The 15,533-nt window shown below is 37.3% G+C and overlaps 1 protein-coding gene across 1 annotated transcript in view; it reads left to right on the forward strand.

The window, feature by feature from the left end:
• The first annotated feature begins 279 nt into the window (after positions 1-279).
• Positions 280-15,533, forward strand: part of smyd3 (SET and MYND domain containing 3) — a 75,565-nt gene continuing 60,311 nt past the window's right edge. Inside the window, exon 1 of the mRNA XM_015010426.2 lies at positions 280-491. Within this exon, the coding sequence (XP_014865912.2) occupies positions 313-491 (179 nt within the window). The 5' untranslated portion in view covers positions 280-312. The remainder of the gene's footprint in view (positions 492-15,533) is intronic.

Raw genomic sequence — 15,533 nt, forward strand, 5'->3', positions numbered from 1 at the left:
TATATTTTTAAAAATGTAGATAGACGATCAACTTATTACATATGTTATATATACATAATTTATAATCTATATATAAAGAGCAATAGTCAGTAGCGAGACAATCAAGATAAGTTTAAGCAAGTAAAGATACATATTCCAAATAAACGAGATACATTAATATAAAATAAATAAATCCGAGAAAAAATAAGAAAAAAAAACACTAAATAAATAACGTTTTTCTTTTTCTTTTTTTTTTTACGTCTAGTTTCTGTGTACGCACACGTGACGTAATGACGTCACTCTCGTTACGGATGTAAACAGATCTCGTCGCACATGGAGCAAAAATCGGGGATGCTGCTGACTGTGGAGCGGTTTGTCTGTCCGGGAAAGGGGAACGGTCTCCGGGCCACAGTTAGGATCCGCCGGGGGCAGCTGGTGGCCTCCGCAGAGCCGCTGGCGTCCTGCGTGTCCGGCAAACGGGCCGCAGAGGTCTGCCACCACTGCTTCACCCGGTAAGACCCGGTTCGAGTCCAAACTGTGAGGGTCCAGTCTCACAATGCGAGTTACTCTGTTCGATATTTTAGCTAACAGAAGCTGTAAGCACAGCCAGATTTTTGCGTTTTTTAAAAGTGTATTTTTGTTTATTTTGTCGTAAAATGGATTTTAGGTGTGTGTGTGTGTGTGCGCGCGCGCGCGCTCCAACACACCTGCTTTTAAAAAATTGCATTGCTTCCTCTGCATGTTGCACAATTAATGCTCTCATTTAAAACGGGTGTTGAATTAATTTACTCGGATTAAAACTAGTGTAGTTTTTCAGTGACTCACCAGGTGGCGCTCTTGTTCTTTGCTGAAATTTAACGTTGTCGACTTGTTTGTTGTAAAGCAGCGAGTCTACAATGAAGGATTTTTGTAAAGCTGGAATTCTCTGTGTTTTTGTGATTCATGAATGATTAATGCTCTCAAAATGTTATTGAATAAACGACCAGGATGTTTTGTTACCTGCGATAGATTAGTAATTACAAAAGAACTACATGATGTTGAGCTGAATGTGGAAATTCTTCAACTTCCTTGTTTTATCTTGAACATTTCAAAAAGATCTCAAAAATTCCAGTTTTTCGGTTGAAACTTTCTCTCTTTTTTCTGTCTGCCATGGACTTACGCCTACACCTGAACACAACGCAATAACAGAAGAGAAAACTGAGTTACTGAAGGAGTTCAGTCAAAAATCTGCTAGAAAAAAAAAAGAAAATTTGAGATTAGTCTCAGAAAGAATATTTCTGAGTTGGAAAAGTTTAAAATTTTCTAAAAAAATAAAAAACAAGAAAAAACTCAGATCAATGTCAGAACATTTCTAGAAAAAACATGGAGTTTGAAAAGTCAAAAATTGTCTAGCATTTTTTTATTTTCTAACTTTTCCTTGTTTTTTGTTTTGTTTTGAAAATGTGTGTTTTTGGCATAAAATCTTTATTTATAATGTCCCTAATATGCTGTCATATTTCAGTCCAGTCAGTCAGTTTAACAAAGAAAAACTGTTAAAGGCTTTCATTACTATTTTTATTCATATCCTTGTATTTTCACATTTTTAGAGTAAATTGTGTAACAGGAAATGAGAGGTGATTAAACTTCATGAGACATTTACCAAGGATGCATCATCTGCCTCCTTGGTATTTTTTCCCGCTGCTTCATCCAGATGAAATTTGTCCATCTGGATTCTTAATTACTCATTTTCAACCCCTTCAAACCCACTTCATCACTGAGGTAAAGTTACTTATCGAGGATGTTCTGATTTCTCCCTTGGAGCATCACATGAACAAGTGGATAAATTACTGAGGCTCTAATGATGCACATGTAATACAGTCAAATCAAAAGGTAATTCTCATGTCTATTTTAAGCTCCTTTCAGAATGAGATGTTTAAGGACGCATTGTAATGGTTCCCCTTTAAGGACATGAAGTGATCTTTTTAAATTCTTCTTTTGGAGTTTTTTGGTAGAGAGGATAATTTATAGTCATCGCTAGATGTTATTTTTTTAAATACCATGTTAACTTGATATTAAGCCATGTAAACCTTTGAAAAAGCGACACTTATGCAGAGAAACAATGTAGCTTTTGTTACTCCTGCAGTGGTTATGAAAAACAAGGAAGAGGAACTGCTAATGGAGATGAGTCGGCCAGTCGGCTGACTGGAGCAGAACCAGTTACAGCCAGAAGCTCCACCGTAACTTGACATGTATTCAATATCTAAAAAATATGCAGCATATAAGATGGAATTACAGCAAAAGGAATCAATAAAAGAAAAAATTACACCACTTATAGTTTCCACGCTTTGGGCAATCAGCAGTTTTATGTGTGTGTTGCGGTGTGGGGTTTGGTGAAGGTCAAAAGTCAAAGCTATAATGATGTTTTTGAGGCATTGAATAAACGTTATGGCTACATTTTGCTGCAGCAGACACTCATCAGAGCCGAGGTTCAGAAAGCTTTATTGATTTATTGTCTGAAGACCTGCAAGTTGTCTTGATGTCACACAAAGTGCTTGGCGGCGTGAGGCGGCGCGCGCATGAACGCAGCGTGTGGCCTCACACGTGTGGCGTGCATTTTTCTAGTTTTACTGAAACACAATCAGCTTCACAGTATGACAGAGTGTTAAAGCAACACGATTGTTTGTTTGGTCATATCACTGGGAGAACGGAGCTTGTTTCTGTGTTTGTGTCCAGGAAATGAGCATCAAAGCTGGAGTTAATTACAGGACTTGAAGGCTTGCAGGTCCAAAATGAGTGATTAAAGCTGAGGGAATAAACTCCGACGCATGAAACTTAACAGGATCAACAACAACAAAAAAAAGCTTTTATGTTCTCACACTCACAGCAAAGGTCGTGAAGGTCAGGAGAAAAAAGCTAACAATGTGAAGAAGTCAGGATTTTTGTTCTTCGCTAGTAACAAAGGAAACATGTTCAAAGTGAAGCAATATTCTGGATATTTTATTAATATTTAAACATCTATGTAGCAAAATCTAAAAAGCTCGCCTAAGATGCACCTCGGCCTGTCGCGATAAAAAGTTTACTGGCAAATGAAGATACTGCGATAAATTATAATAAATTATAATGTTGTTGTGAGACCATTTTGAAGTAATGTATTGATGATGGAATAATAACGCAAATACCTTTAAACTTTAATTTAATAAAAAACTCAACATTGGAAGATATTTAAAAATCCAAAATAAAACATGAGAACCAAAACAATAAATAAAACCCAAACACAAGAGAAACCATAAATAAAATGGATTATAAAGTCACAAAATTAAAAATATATAATCAGGCTGATTTTACTAAATGATTAATTGCTTATTGTGACAGGGTCTCTTATCAGTAAACATATGCATTTTATATATTTACCTTCAAGTTATTTGACCACCAATTTCACACTTAAAAGAATTGTTATATTCTTTTATATCACCTAAAATTAGATTTTTGTTCAAAAACATAAAATCATGACAGGTAAAAAAAAAAGCAAAACAGAGAAGATCTAAAATTTCAAAAGGCAAAAGAAGCTTACAGCTCAGATTTGAGTTAAAAAGTAAAAAAAAAAAAAGATTTTAAGGCATTTTATCTATTAAAGAATAAATGGTCACATGAAGAAGTCTGAAGAAACGAGCCGCAGCTTGCACACGTAGCAAACCAGCACCCTACCAGGGAATTGAAAAGCTCTCTGTGGGGAGCACAGCCTTAAACATCCACAGAAGTCCAGTTTCTGACAAAAATTTAAATTTGAAACCCAAAAAATCGTCACAGCATTATTAGTCTGCACAATAGTTCACCTTTAGCCTTCAAAGTCGCAAGACTCTGAAGGCACATTCGTTTTTTTAAGCATATGTAAGTATGGTTGAATATAAACGTACAAGGAATATATATTGCAGAATGTTTGATAGAGTTTTTACTGATATATCTGGGCAGTTTTTATCTGCAGTGCCATTTGCAGTTTAAAATAAAACATGCAGAGCCTTAACCGCTCCTTTAGCAAAGCTAGAAAAGCCAAAGGGACGTTCGTCTCGGCCGAATCCTCTAAAGACAGCTGCTGAGCGGCGGTGCAACCGCGGTTTGACAGTTTTTGTTTTGCCTGCCTTGAAACTGATGAAAGAAGTTTAGAAATGGATGGAAGTAGTGGAGGAGCCACAGACAGATTATAGCCCAGATATTTAACGCTTTTCAGCCTGTGTGTGTCGGGGTGTGTGTGCATGGGGTGGAGGCAACACGTCTTCCATCAAGTCTTTATATTTGACACCAATCTCTCACTCTGCGTCTCTTTGGACCGTGTGCAAACACACACCGCAGATAAAAAAACAAACATCTAAAAGCTCCTGTCTTATTTATAGAGCAAAGCATTTGATTGAAAGCTAGATGACACCAGTTTCCACGGGTCTTTGTTATTTTTAAAGAACACAGACAGAAATATTGACAGGCAGTCTAACTTGAGATGCTTGTTCTAATTTCAGCCGTGTGCTGATGCCTTTTAGCTGGAGGCTGAAGAACAAAGAAGAGAAACATTCACAGTAGGCGAGTGTTATCAGCAAACTATGACGGCGCCAATCAGAGATGTGAGACGTTAAAACATGGGAGTTCTCTTTAGGTTCTGTAACTGTTGGGGAAAATGATTGTGTAACACGAACCCAAAGCCCAGATCATAACACCGCCTCCACTTTCTGAACAGAAGCTGGAAGGTTTTATAGCATTCCTCTTTTGTCTGTGATAAAAGACAACAAGCCTTTTCTCCAGCTAGTGCTAGACTTGGAGGTTTGTTTTGATTGTTTTTACCCAGAATGCCCTGCGTTATAGTTCGCTTCCTGCTTTTGGAGCGGTTCCCAGTCTGCTTGCATTCACATATGCATTCGAACCACGCTAGAGTTCACTTCCTGGTTTTTAGACGGAACAGAGGTCGCTTTTCTGATCGGCATCGGAGTTCGATTGTGCATTCTGTAAAATAATGTTTTTTACCACTTTTTGTACTTGAAGTGTCAGACTAAGTTAACTTTTATTTTCAACTAAGTTGTAGGAGAATTTTAGTTATTGTTTTACCTATAAAGTAAGTCTTATTTTCAAACAATCAGTTGGAAGTGCAAGAGCCAAACATGTTGCCACCCACTGCTTTTCTTGGCATTTTTATTAGACAGCCGCGTCAAATGGTGTAATAATGCAAGTTCACATTCTCAAAGATCAGTAAGCTTCAATTTCTAAGAGACATTTAACACTGGAACTGGAAAACTTTTTAAATATGCAAAATATATAAACAAAACAACAGAAACAGCAAATAAAATGAGTTATGAAGTCTCTGTAAGCAAAACTGACCTTCATAGAAGGATCTAGTTGAGACCAATTCAACACACTGAAGACTTTTGACATTCGGTTTTTGGTAAAAAGAGAGAAAAGAGAAAATTATGCAAATGGAATTATTGAGCTTGTTTCAATTTATGAATTGATTAATTGACTTATAGCTTATTGTGACGCCAGTAGCTCCGCCCTAATCGTACCAGGTGTGGTGCGATATGAGCCGCTTTCACAGTGGAAACGGACAAAAAGGCGTCCCGACTCGTTCCACGCCACTCAGTGGAAACAAGACATTAGGCCCAGTTTGAGGTGATTGTTGACAGGTAAAGGTGAGCAGGGGAGGAAACTGCATGAAAAAGGTTCACATGTGGTGAAGATTACCTCCTCAGCCTCACATGGGCGCAGGGTGACATTTTCCTCACTTTGCTCTCCCAGGATGAAAACCTTCTCGGTTTCACATTTGACTAACACACACACACACACGCACACACACACACACACACACACACACACACACACACACACACACACAGCTTTTCTGCATAATGTGTAAAAGCAACGCCCTGAATCCGACACGTTTCCAAACCTCCGTTGCGTTTTCATCCCCGCAGACGGACTGATAAGAAAGTGTGTGGATCTGGTTATATAGGCGGCATACAGATGACTGCTTTAGATGACAAACCAAGAGGAGCGGATGAGAGCAGGCCTCCTCCTTTCACCTCCGCTCAATTTATGTCCCCATCTGCTTCTTCCAACATCTGTCTTTCTACCTTCCATCTAATTCCTCTCACCTTCTCTTCCACCGTCTTGTTTCTCATTGTTCAAATGTGTTTCTGTCTCTCCTTGCTTTTGCTTCCTTCCTCCTCACACAGATTGTTTTTCTGTATCCTACCAACATCTATCCCGCTCCTCCCAAACTGTGTTGTTTTCTTTATCTCCTGCTGCTTCACACCCAGGTGCCTGGAAAAAAATTGCAGACAGCTGTATCATTTGTAAACCAAGTTATCTGCTGTACGCAGGGAATCCACCTCCACATGTGTGTGTTAGTAATCATCTAAAACGCACATCTGTTGGCAGAAATTAAATCTGGGTCCTCAGGAGGGTGAACATAAAAGTTGTCTGCCGAGCTTCGGCCTTGTGTAGCACAGTTAATAAAAATCTGTTCTTTCTTTTCCCCCCTTAGAGGAGTGGAGTGAAGAAAAAGAAAATAGTTCAGTGAGGATTTATTATTAGTGTAGCACATCTAGAGCATCTGTTATTTGTTTGGATCAAGTAGAATAGCTATAATTCAAGACCGATGAGGATTAGACTGTCTAATCCATGTGTGTCAAACTCAAGGCCCGCGGACCAAATCTGGCCCGCTATAGCTTACTATGTGGCCCTCTAGGTTCTAGACTAAACACTAAGTGTGATTAAATATTATGTTTTCAATCAAATCATTGCAGTTTTTATCAATCAGTCCCTTCAGTTTCTTGAGAATTATCGTGGAAATTCACGCAAAATCAACAAATCCCTGAACTTTTTTCACTTATACATAATTGGGAGTTTATTGCAGATTTTTACTCTAAAAATGTTAAAACCTTTCTTACTTGTCCTAAACAGCGTCACAAAAAAGCTCAAATATTTCCACATTAGTACCACAAACACTTTGATTTTTATTGCAAAACATCACAAAAATATCACAAAATCCTGGAGCGACTGAAAAGATGTTTAATAATATTATTTAACTTTAAGAATTAATTGATATTTTAAAAGTTTGTGAACAGGTTTTATCAATACATTCTGGCACAACAAGCCCTTTAAGAGCAGCCATGATCTGGATTTGGTCCAAAATGAGTTTGACTCCCCTGCTCTGGTCGTTATGAATTTATTCTCTTAAAGGTTTCAGTTCTCGTCTTGTTGACCGGTCTGGGTTCATCCTGCAGCTACACACCGATGGTTACTGGCTGTGTGTGTCTTGATGCTCGTTGGCTCCTTCGGCAGCCCTGCTGTGCCTGCGCTTCAGAGCTCAGGATCTTTTGTGACTTCTTGTTTGCATTTCAGTGAGAATATCACACAGCCATGCTTCTTTCATTAGGCTTCATTCTGGTCGCTGGAAATTCAGCTGCCAGGCATTTCACTGAGATCAAACCACATCTGCTCGTACTTCTCCTGGTTACTTCCTTTATCCTGGCTCTTCTCATGCTTCACAGTAGCTTTTAAATTTCTTGTGATGACCTTCAATAAACTGCAGTATAGAGTTGTACAAGTCAACTGTTTGGAATATTTAACTTGTGCGTAGAAGGGATGTGAGATATGGGATGAAATTCATATCCCAATATCTAGTGTGATGCGTTATACAACTCTAGAAAAACATTAAAAACCACTTAAGATGATCAGTTTCTCTGATTTTACTCTTTATAGGTAAATGATTGAGTAAAATGTTATTTTATTCTATGAACTACTGACAACATGTCTCCGAAATTCCAAACAAAAACTTAGTAACAGAAAATGAGAAGTGGTCAAAATCTGCAAATCAGACCTCAAATAATGCAAAGAAAACAAGTTCATGTTAATTTAAAAACAACAAAACTGATGTTTTAACTCAGGAAGAGTTCAGAAACCAATACTTGGTGGAAAAACCATGAGGTTTTCAATGGGGTTCAATACAGAGCTTTGCATCACGATATGCTGATGGTATGAAACTTAAAAAGAGAAATGGAAAAATACTAATTGAGTGGCTTACATCTTGTTTTTGTTAACAGCGTATCCATTTTATTTGTTTTGGATATTTAAGATGCCCTCCAGTTCCAGTTGTTAAATGTTTAAATGGAAGATTGTTGATCTTTGAGAGGGTATACCTGAGTTATTATACCATTTATTGCAATTTACCAATTATGATAAACAATATTTGTTATCGTGCCAGGCCCAGCTCCAGCTTATTGCTTCAGACCCCAAGCTGTATGTCTCACTTTACCAGTGAAACCATGAGGAGACTCGTTCCATATGATTCCCCTCAGGTTGAAGATGACTCAGGATGCAGCTGCTTTCTTTCTGTCTGTCACACACACACACACACACACACACACACACATACACACACACACACACAACCTTTTACTTCTATGCAAACTGAGGACTTAGTATTGATTTCTATTCATTTTAGGAACTGCATGTATGCCCACATGTCTCAGCAATAACCATTACTAGCCTATTTATAACCTTAACCAAAACTTAATTAACACCTTACCTCTAAATCTAACTAGAAGAAATTCAAAGAAGTGAAGTTTTATGATAAATACTCTGAAACTGGCCGTCCAGTTACAGTATATAGAAGTACACTCGCACTTTGCATGTCTTTCTGTTTTCACAAGGACTTTTAATTGACCTCCATTCATTTCTCATTAATGTCTACAGCCCAACCCTTATCCTAAGTCAGTGTTCCTCAAACTTACCTCATTACCACCTAACTTGAAATTTCCTCCACAATAACACAATATTTTAACATATTTTAACTTATGGAACCTGTAATAAAAATATTGTTCTCTTAACTCATTATCTTTGTTCCTCCTGATGTGAAGGGTGGCGCTGTTTGTGACTGGCCACATTGAAACCATGAACACATCAATTAGGGGCGTTTTGAATTATTTACTGATTCTGAAAGTATGTATCAGAAAAGAAAAATAGAGTCAAACATTTTCTTTCAGCTGGTAGGCAAGTTTTATTTAGAGAGCACAGTAGAACTGACACCAAATGTTTGAGGACTGGGAAAAGGTCCTGACTTTCCACCAACACGCTCCTTTTGTTGATAATTATTGTGAAAGTGGTCCTCTGCACTTTCCAGTTTAAAATGAATCCACATCTTCATTTGTCTCCATAAGCCATGGTCTGTGGCCAACAGTAGGTGGCAGTGGTGACTATTTCTCTCCCAATTATTATTTCTTATACTCTTTTAATTTATACATCCCAGTAGTCGTGACGATATCGAAGAATCTCTTTATCTTGTAAACTGAATATTATTCGGACTTGCTTCTTCTGGTTTGAATATTTCCTGCTGTAGGAAACTGAAGACTTGAGCCAAGCAGCCCAGCAACAGCCAAATATGTTGTCGAAAACAATCAAGAAGGAAAATTTATCATATATTTGTACCATTTTAGAGTGAAATTTTCTGTGCTGTGGTGGGAAGAGTTCACTCTGTGACTGTTAAGATGCACCAAGTTGTAGCTGGAACAGAATCTCCTGCAGCTTTTACTCATGGGGAATCAATTACCGTGCTGCACACACCAACAGGGATATGCTGAGGTAGGCCTAATTAGATGTCTCACAGCAAAGACTTAACAAAACTGACCACACACACACACACACACACACACACACACACACACACACACACACACACACACACACACACACGTAAGAACACAGATCTGTTGACTTGCATATTAATGGAGCAACCAGCGTCTCCCAGTTCCTCCAGTTCTGATGAGTGACAGCTTCTATTTATATTTATCCCGTTCTTCTAGTTCTTCTGTTTCTATCTTTATGTTTTCCTGGCCCACATTTTTTCTGGACCTTCCGTACAAATTAACTTCTGCTTTCTGCTGTAGGCTTTGATCGTAAAATAAAAACATCTTTCTTGGGCTTGTTTTTCTTTTTTGCAAAAGGAGTAAAAACAAAGGAGTTTTAGCTTCTCATTAGCTGTAAGTAGAACTGCACGATTTTAGGAAAATGTGCAGAAAATGGTTTGTGCTAAATAAACAATTAAAAATGGTTGATGTCTTCATGATTTACTTCTTGCCAAACATTATACCTTCTTATAATGAGCAGTCCATTGAATTATAGGTACAATTCCCAAAACATCCATTTACACCTTATTTTGGCCAGAATCTGCTGGTTTGGATTTAAAACCTTGTAGTTGTGCAACGGCTCAGTCTTCAATGATTCTCCTGATCAAATGTGACTCCAAATTACTTGCAGAAAAAATGTAACATTTTTATTATATTCAAAAGAAAATGCAGGCTGCATTTCAAATGGACTTACAGACTCAAGTTCAATACAAATCTGACCAGTTTATCAGATTTGTCAACACCATTTTACTGCTAATTTTACTTTCAAAAACGCATAATGTAGAGTTCAAAATATAAAAACTGTCAGAGCTCTTTGTGTTAAAGAAATTATTTCAGTGGATTTAACTAAGTGAGGGTGCCGTGTTTCACAGTGTCAGTTAAAAAAAATTATTAGGAAGAAAAAAATTGTCATTTAAATTTGTCATAAGGATAAATTAGACAAATCTACCAGATTATCCCATTTGCTGTTTTTAAATAACGTTTTTCATGAAAGCTGTCATAAAAGATGAAATGTTTTGTAGGTGTTGTCTGGTTAATGAGTTGCCCCAACTAGTTTTCAGCTACCAAAGATTAGTTTTTGTTGTTTACTTGTTGATGAGAGGAAATAAACCAAGTGAAAGCAAGAGAGAGTATTTTTCATGCTTAACACAAAATGGAAAAATAATGTAAATCAGTTTCATTTCAACAAAAGAAATACTTTTAATATGCAAAACTGTGGATTTCAACTATTTCCAAACAGGCCTTTTTTTACTCTACTTTCTTCCTTACAATTACACATCAGTGGAGTTTCTCCCACATTTTCATAGAATACTAATGAATATGTATAGTCCAACCAACAGACACAAAAACAATTTATTTAAATTTATGCTAACCAGAACAACAAAACGTTGCTCTTGAGATGCCTTTGAGATGACAAATGCCTCTGCTTAACCAACAGATTATACAGATGTTGGCTGTCAGGGATGTGATCACTGATTTAAAATATATGAATAAAAGCTGTGAAATATCAGGAAATGAGCAACCTAATGAGTACAGAGGGAAAGCAGCAAAAGAGGAAAACAATTTGACATTGGGAGGAAGAGAAGGAAGCCATTAATTCAGTGTTCTGTATGCTGCTAATGAAACCTTTCTAATGTTATTCATGAGTTTTCCTGCTGTGCCTACAATCCAAGCATGGACCTGCCATCCCTTCACACAACATCTGACTGAGAAGAACAGCTAAAGAAATGATGAAGAAGGAGGAAGAGTTCACTCAAAAAACCTGGCTGAGGACCAGGCAGGTGTGGAATTGACAGCTCAGCGTGAAAATAAGCAATTTTTAAAGAAACAAATAGAGCTGTGTTGCAGAATACCAACAAACTGAGGCTTGGGAAGTCCGTTTCTCATATCTTGAATATTGCTTTTTCTGCTTGTTTTGTTGGATTTGTCCCTCTTGTTACTGTGGACATCTATATTTGGATGGTTAAATCATTGTTCATAAACATGGCGCACTGCATAAAGCTGCACACGCTGCCGGACTCTAGTTGTGTGCTGCCCGCAAGACAAAGTCGGGCCATCGCTGTGTGTTTGAGTCACGAAATAGAAAGTCCAGAACGTGTGCGATTCTGCCTGAACCAGATTAAACATTCAAGCGAAAGACTCTTGGCTGGACTCCTGAGCCAGAGGATAAAAACAAGGTTTTTATTATTGAGGTTGTGACAGTAAAATATGTCAGACGGTTCTGAAATCAGATTCAGGATAGATTTTCCTGCTGTTTCATTCTCACGTGGTGTATGGCGAGCCAAATGTCTTTTAGTGCCATGAATTTCTTCAGAGAGGAATTGTAAAATTCTATATAAGATAGAATCCTCTAGGACTGCTGGGAAACATACATTTTGGGATCATGATAATTTATCTGTATCTGGTAACCATACTTTGGTATTTTGTCTCCTTCTTCTTCCATTTTGTATCCATGAACTTTAATTTAAGCATGTCAGCTTAATTATCTTGCTTAAGTATTTTTGATGAATTATGGAATTGGATTTAAGCATAAAAGTGTTCAATTTTTGTTTAGTTTATTATTTTTAGAAATTATGGAGTACTCAGTACCTTAGATCAACATTTAGCTACTTTTAAAAACTGTGACATACTCATTGGTTTAGTTTTATAGTTTTAATATTGGAGCAAGACGTAGAGAAACTCCTGTTAGTTTACAAATTTAGAACAAACTTAGAAAGTACCAACTACTTAACAATCCAGAACAAGAACCAAACATGGAGAACCAACACTTGGCTTTATATTGTACAACTCTAGAACTCAACCTAGAACAACAGGAACCAACATTTAGTTTTATGGATATACTAATAGAACCAAACATGGAGAACCAACATCTAGTTTTAACAGAACAAGAATCCAGAGAAACCCATAATTCATAAATTATGGACTTCTTATTCTTATTAAACATGGGGAACTAATATGTAGTTTTATACTTTTTACCTTTTTGTCTTTCTTTTGGTTTTGTTTGTATTTCCTTCTAATTCATGTAAATTACTTTGCCTTATTGTGCTACATAAATAAAATTACCTTATCATCTAATTTATTTTCGTACCATTTTCTGAAGATCTCATATTGCTGACCAAACGTGCTGGAACTCTGCTTAGGTTGCTAGGTAACGGGGCTGGGCCTTCCTGTGGTTGCTAGGTAACAGGGCTGGGCCTTCCTGTGGTTGCTAGGTAACAGGGGAGTGCCAGTTGAGTGTGACTTAACATTTAGAAGGTTTTAAAGTCGTTTTAAAGATGCCAAAAAACATTAACTTGTTGCCAAAAATGGCTGGGTGTATTTTTTTTTGGGCAGTTTTTAGAAGCAGTTGAGACCCGAATGGAACTATTAAAACATGCAAAATATGAATTTTTCATAACATGCAGTGTAGCTCTGGTACTATAAAATGACCTCCAGAGGAACAACATTACTGATAAAGTTTAGTCTTAGAAATATGTGTGGAGCTGAAAATGGATTTCTTGTTTGTTGTGTGCGGTTCTTGTGGCTTACAGCTCTGGGTTTATGAGATGCATGACAATTGATCTATCCGTGTCTGGGTCTGACTTTCTGTGATCCGTTGTTATGGCTCCGCATCAAACTACAGGCATGTGTTTCTTAAACTGTGGGTGGCTTCCCTGTTTCTGTTCAATCTCAACGTGACGTGAATAGCTCTGTTTTCATGAAGGGTGACACAATAAATTTGCCAGGATCAGGATCCAAGCTGGAGAAGGTTGCTGCAAATCAGGCCCAGCGGCAGCGATGGAGTGGAGGAAAACTAAGAGACAGATGGTGAAGAAACGGGTTAAATGCAGAATAGTGAAAAGGAGAGAAGAGTGTTTTGGAAACTTGCGCACGGCGGCTGCCACCTCCGGCCAAACACAACAGTCCAGTCTGGTCCCACGCTGATAGAGGCACACTTAACTCCTGTTGTTGGAGGCAACAGCCTTCGGTTACAGCTGAACCGTGTGTGTGCACACACTCATATTAAATCCCTTCATTTTGCTTCAAGGATCTAATAATGTCCTCTGCAGCTTTTATAGCGGCGCCCACTCTAATAAAAAGTGCCATACTTTGCCTGATAAGCCGCGGGGTAATGTATTAACATCCATCATAACATGTTCTCCATTACTTCGTGTTGCGTGTGTACGCTCATATTAACATCCATTGTCAGGTCTAATTACTGGTATTCCATAATTTTCTTCCATTTTACCCGGATGTAATAAACCATAAAGATGTGAGGCTTTTATTTTTTTTTCTCCCACACACTGCATGCACAAATCTAATAAAAATGAAAGCTCACTGGACTTTTCAGGTGCTTAAAAATGTAATTTTAAGCAACCAAGTAGGATATTTATCAACAGAAGTGCCTTTCAGGTGTGGATATCTTTTTTTTATTTATCTTTTAAATTCTTTTAAAGTGACATCTTGCATTGATATATGAAATTTGGGATCTTTTGTTGTGGTGGAAGGTTTGGAGTAGCTGAACTTTTTAAAACGACAGAAACTGTGTCTGCAGGATTAAATTGCATTAAAAAGAAAACATCGTAATGTAATCTGTTGGTAAACTATTCTATGTGCGTCCTGCTATATCTGGTGTTAAAATAACATTTCAGACAAATGCATCATATTGGCTGTAATCAGATAAACACACTTTGTGGCTTCAGCTCCTGAAATTGCCTAGCCAAAGTCTGGACTTATTTGAGATGTGGCAGTATTCTGTAAAATGTACTTTTTTGAGTTTTCTACCTGGTTGAAACCATGCCTGAATGTTGCTTTGACTCCTTCATGCGTGTTTTATTCCACGAGGAATCGTTGCAACCACTCAGGGTTCCTAAACGACGTCTGCTGAGCTCATCACACAAACTACTTCTCAGTCCAACGCACCTGAGAACGATCGTAAAAGACATTGGATTTCAAAGTGAAACTTCTTTGAAGTTATGTTTGATTTATACAGCATTTTGACCTCAACATAGTTACTCGATTGTGCTGTAAAATGGCACTTTATTCCTGGACAAATAATACCTCCTCTTTAAAAAGGCTGTTCAGCTCAAAAAGCCTCTAATGTAGCTGAATTAAAGCACTTGTGCAGAGAACAGCTGGTGAAACTCTCCTCCACTGCGATGTAAGAGCCTCATCACCAGCTACCACAAAACACTTGATGGCTGCTGCCAAGTGTGGCACAAACTGTTAGCATTAGGGAGTGATTCGTTTTCCACAAAGGCTTATGGTTTACAAAGCTTTCCTCTCGTAATAAAACACATCTTCATTTGGCTTTTTGTATTTAACTATTGTATTGTTTTCTGATCTAAAAATGTGTAAAATGAACATTTTTGTTTTTACTATTGTAGTTGTAAATAAACCTTACAATTAAATTTTGCCTACATCCATAGATGCATATTCTGATGTGATTTCTTTTTGAATCCATTAGTTTATGGGGTTTTTTTTCTGTAGAGAAAAGTTAATGTCTATTTGGTTGTTCATTTTGCTTATCCCAGATGTTTGTTTACATTCTGCTGCATTTATACATGCACAAATATATTTATGATTATTTAAACTTATTTCTTTATTTGTAAAAATGTTTCTTTATCTATAATTCTGTATTTTTTAAAAGAAAATGGGAGTGGATATGCTGTGTTTTGAGGAAATTGTCGATTTCACCACAGATTCAACTCCTTCGAACGACAAAATGAACTGAGCGATGCTGCTGTTTTATAAACTCATATGATGTGAGAAAAGTGTTTCCATTGCAGTTTTGCAAAATGCTCAAATGTTGATACGGTTGGTAAAAAAAACTCATGCTAGCACAAAAACTTTTTATTGTAAAACTTTTTATTGTAAAACTTTTTTTTTTTCCTCAAAATTGCCGTCAATCTTAAGGTAACTGGAAAGGCAGCG

The sequence above is a fragment of the Poecilia mexicana genome, unplaced genomic scaffold (genome assembly GCF_051168715.1).
Source record: "Poecilia mexicana isolate PSO_F unplaced genomic scaffold, ASM5116871v1 scaffold_3, whole genome shotgun sequence".
In the NCBI taxonomy this organism is placed as follows: Eukaryota; Metazoa; Chordata; class Actinopteri; order Cyprinodontiformes; family Poeciliidae; genus Poecilia; species Poecilia mexicana.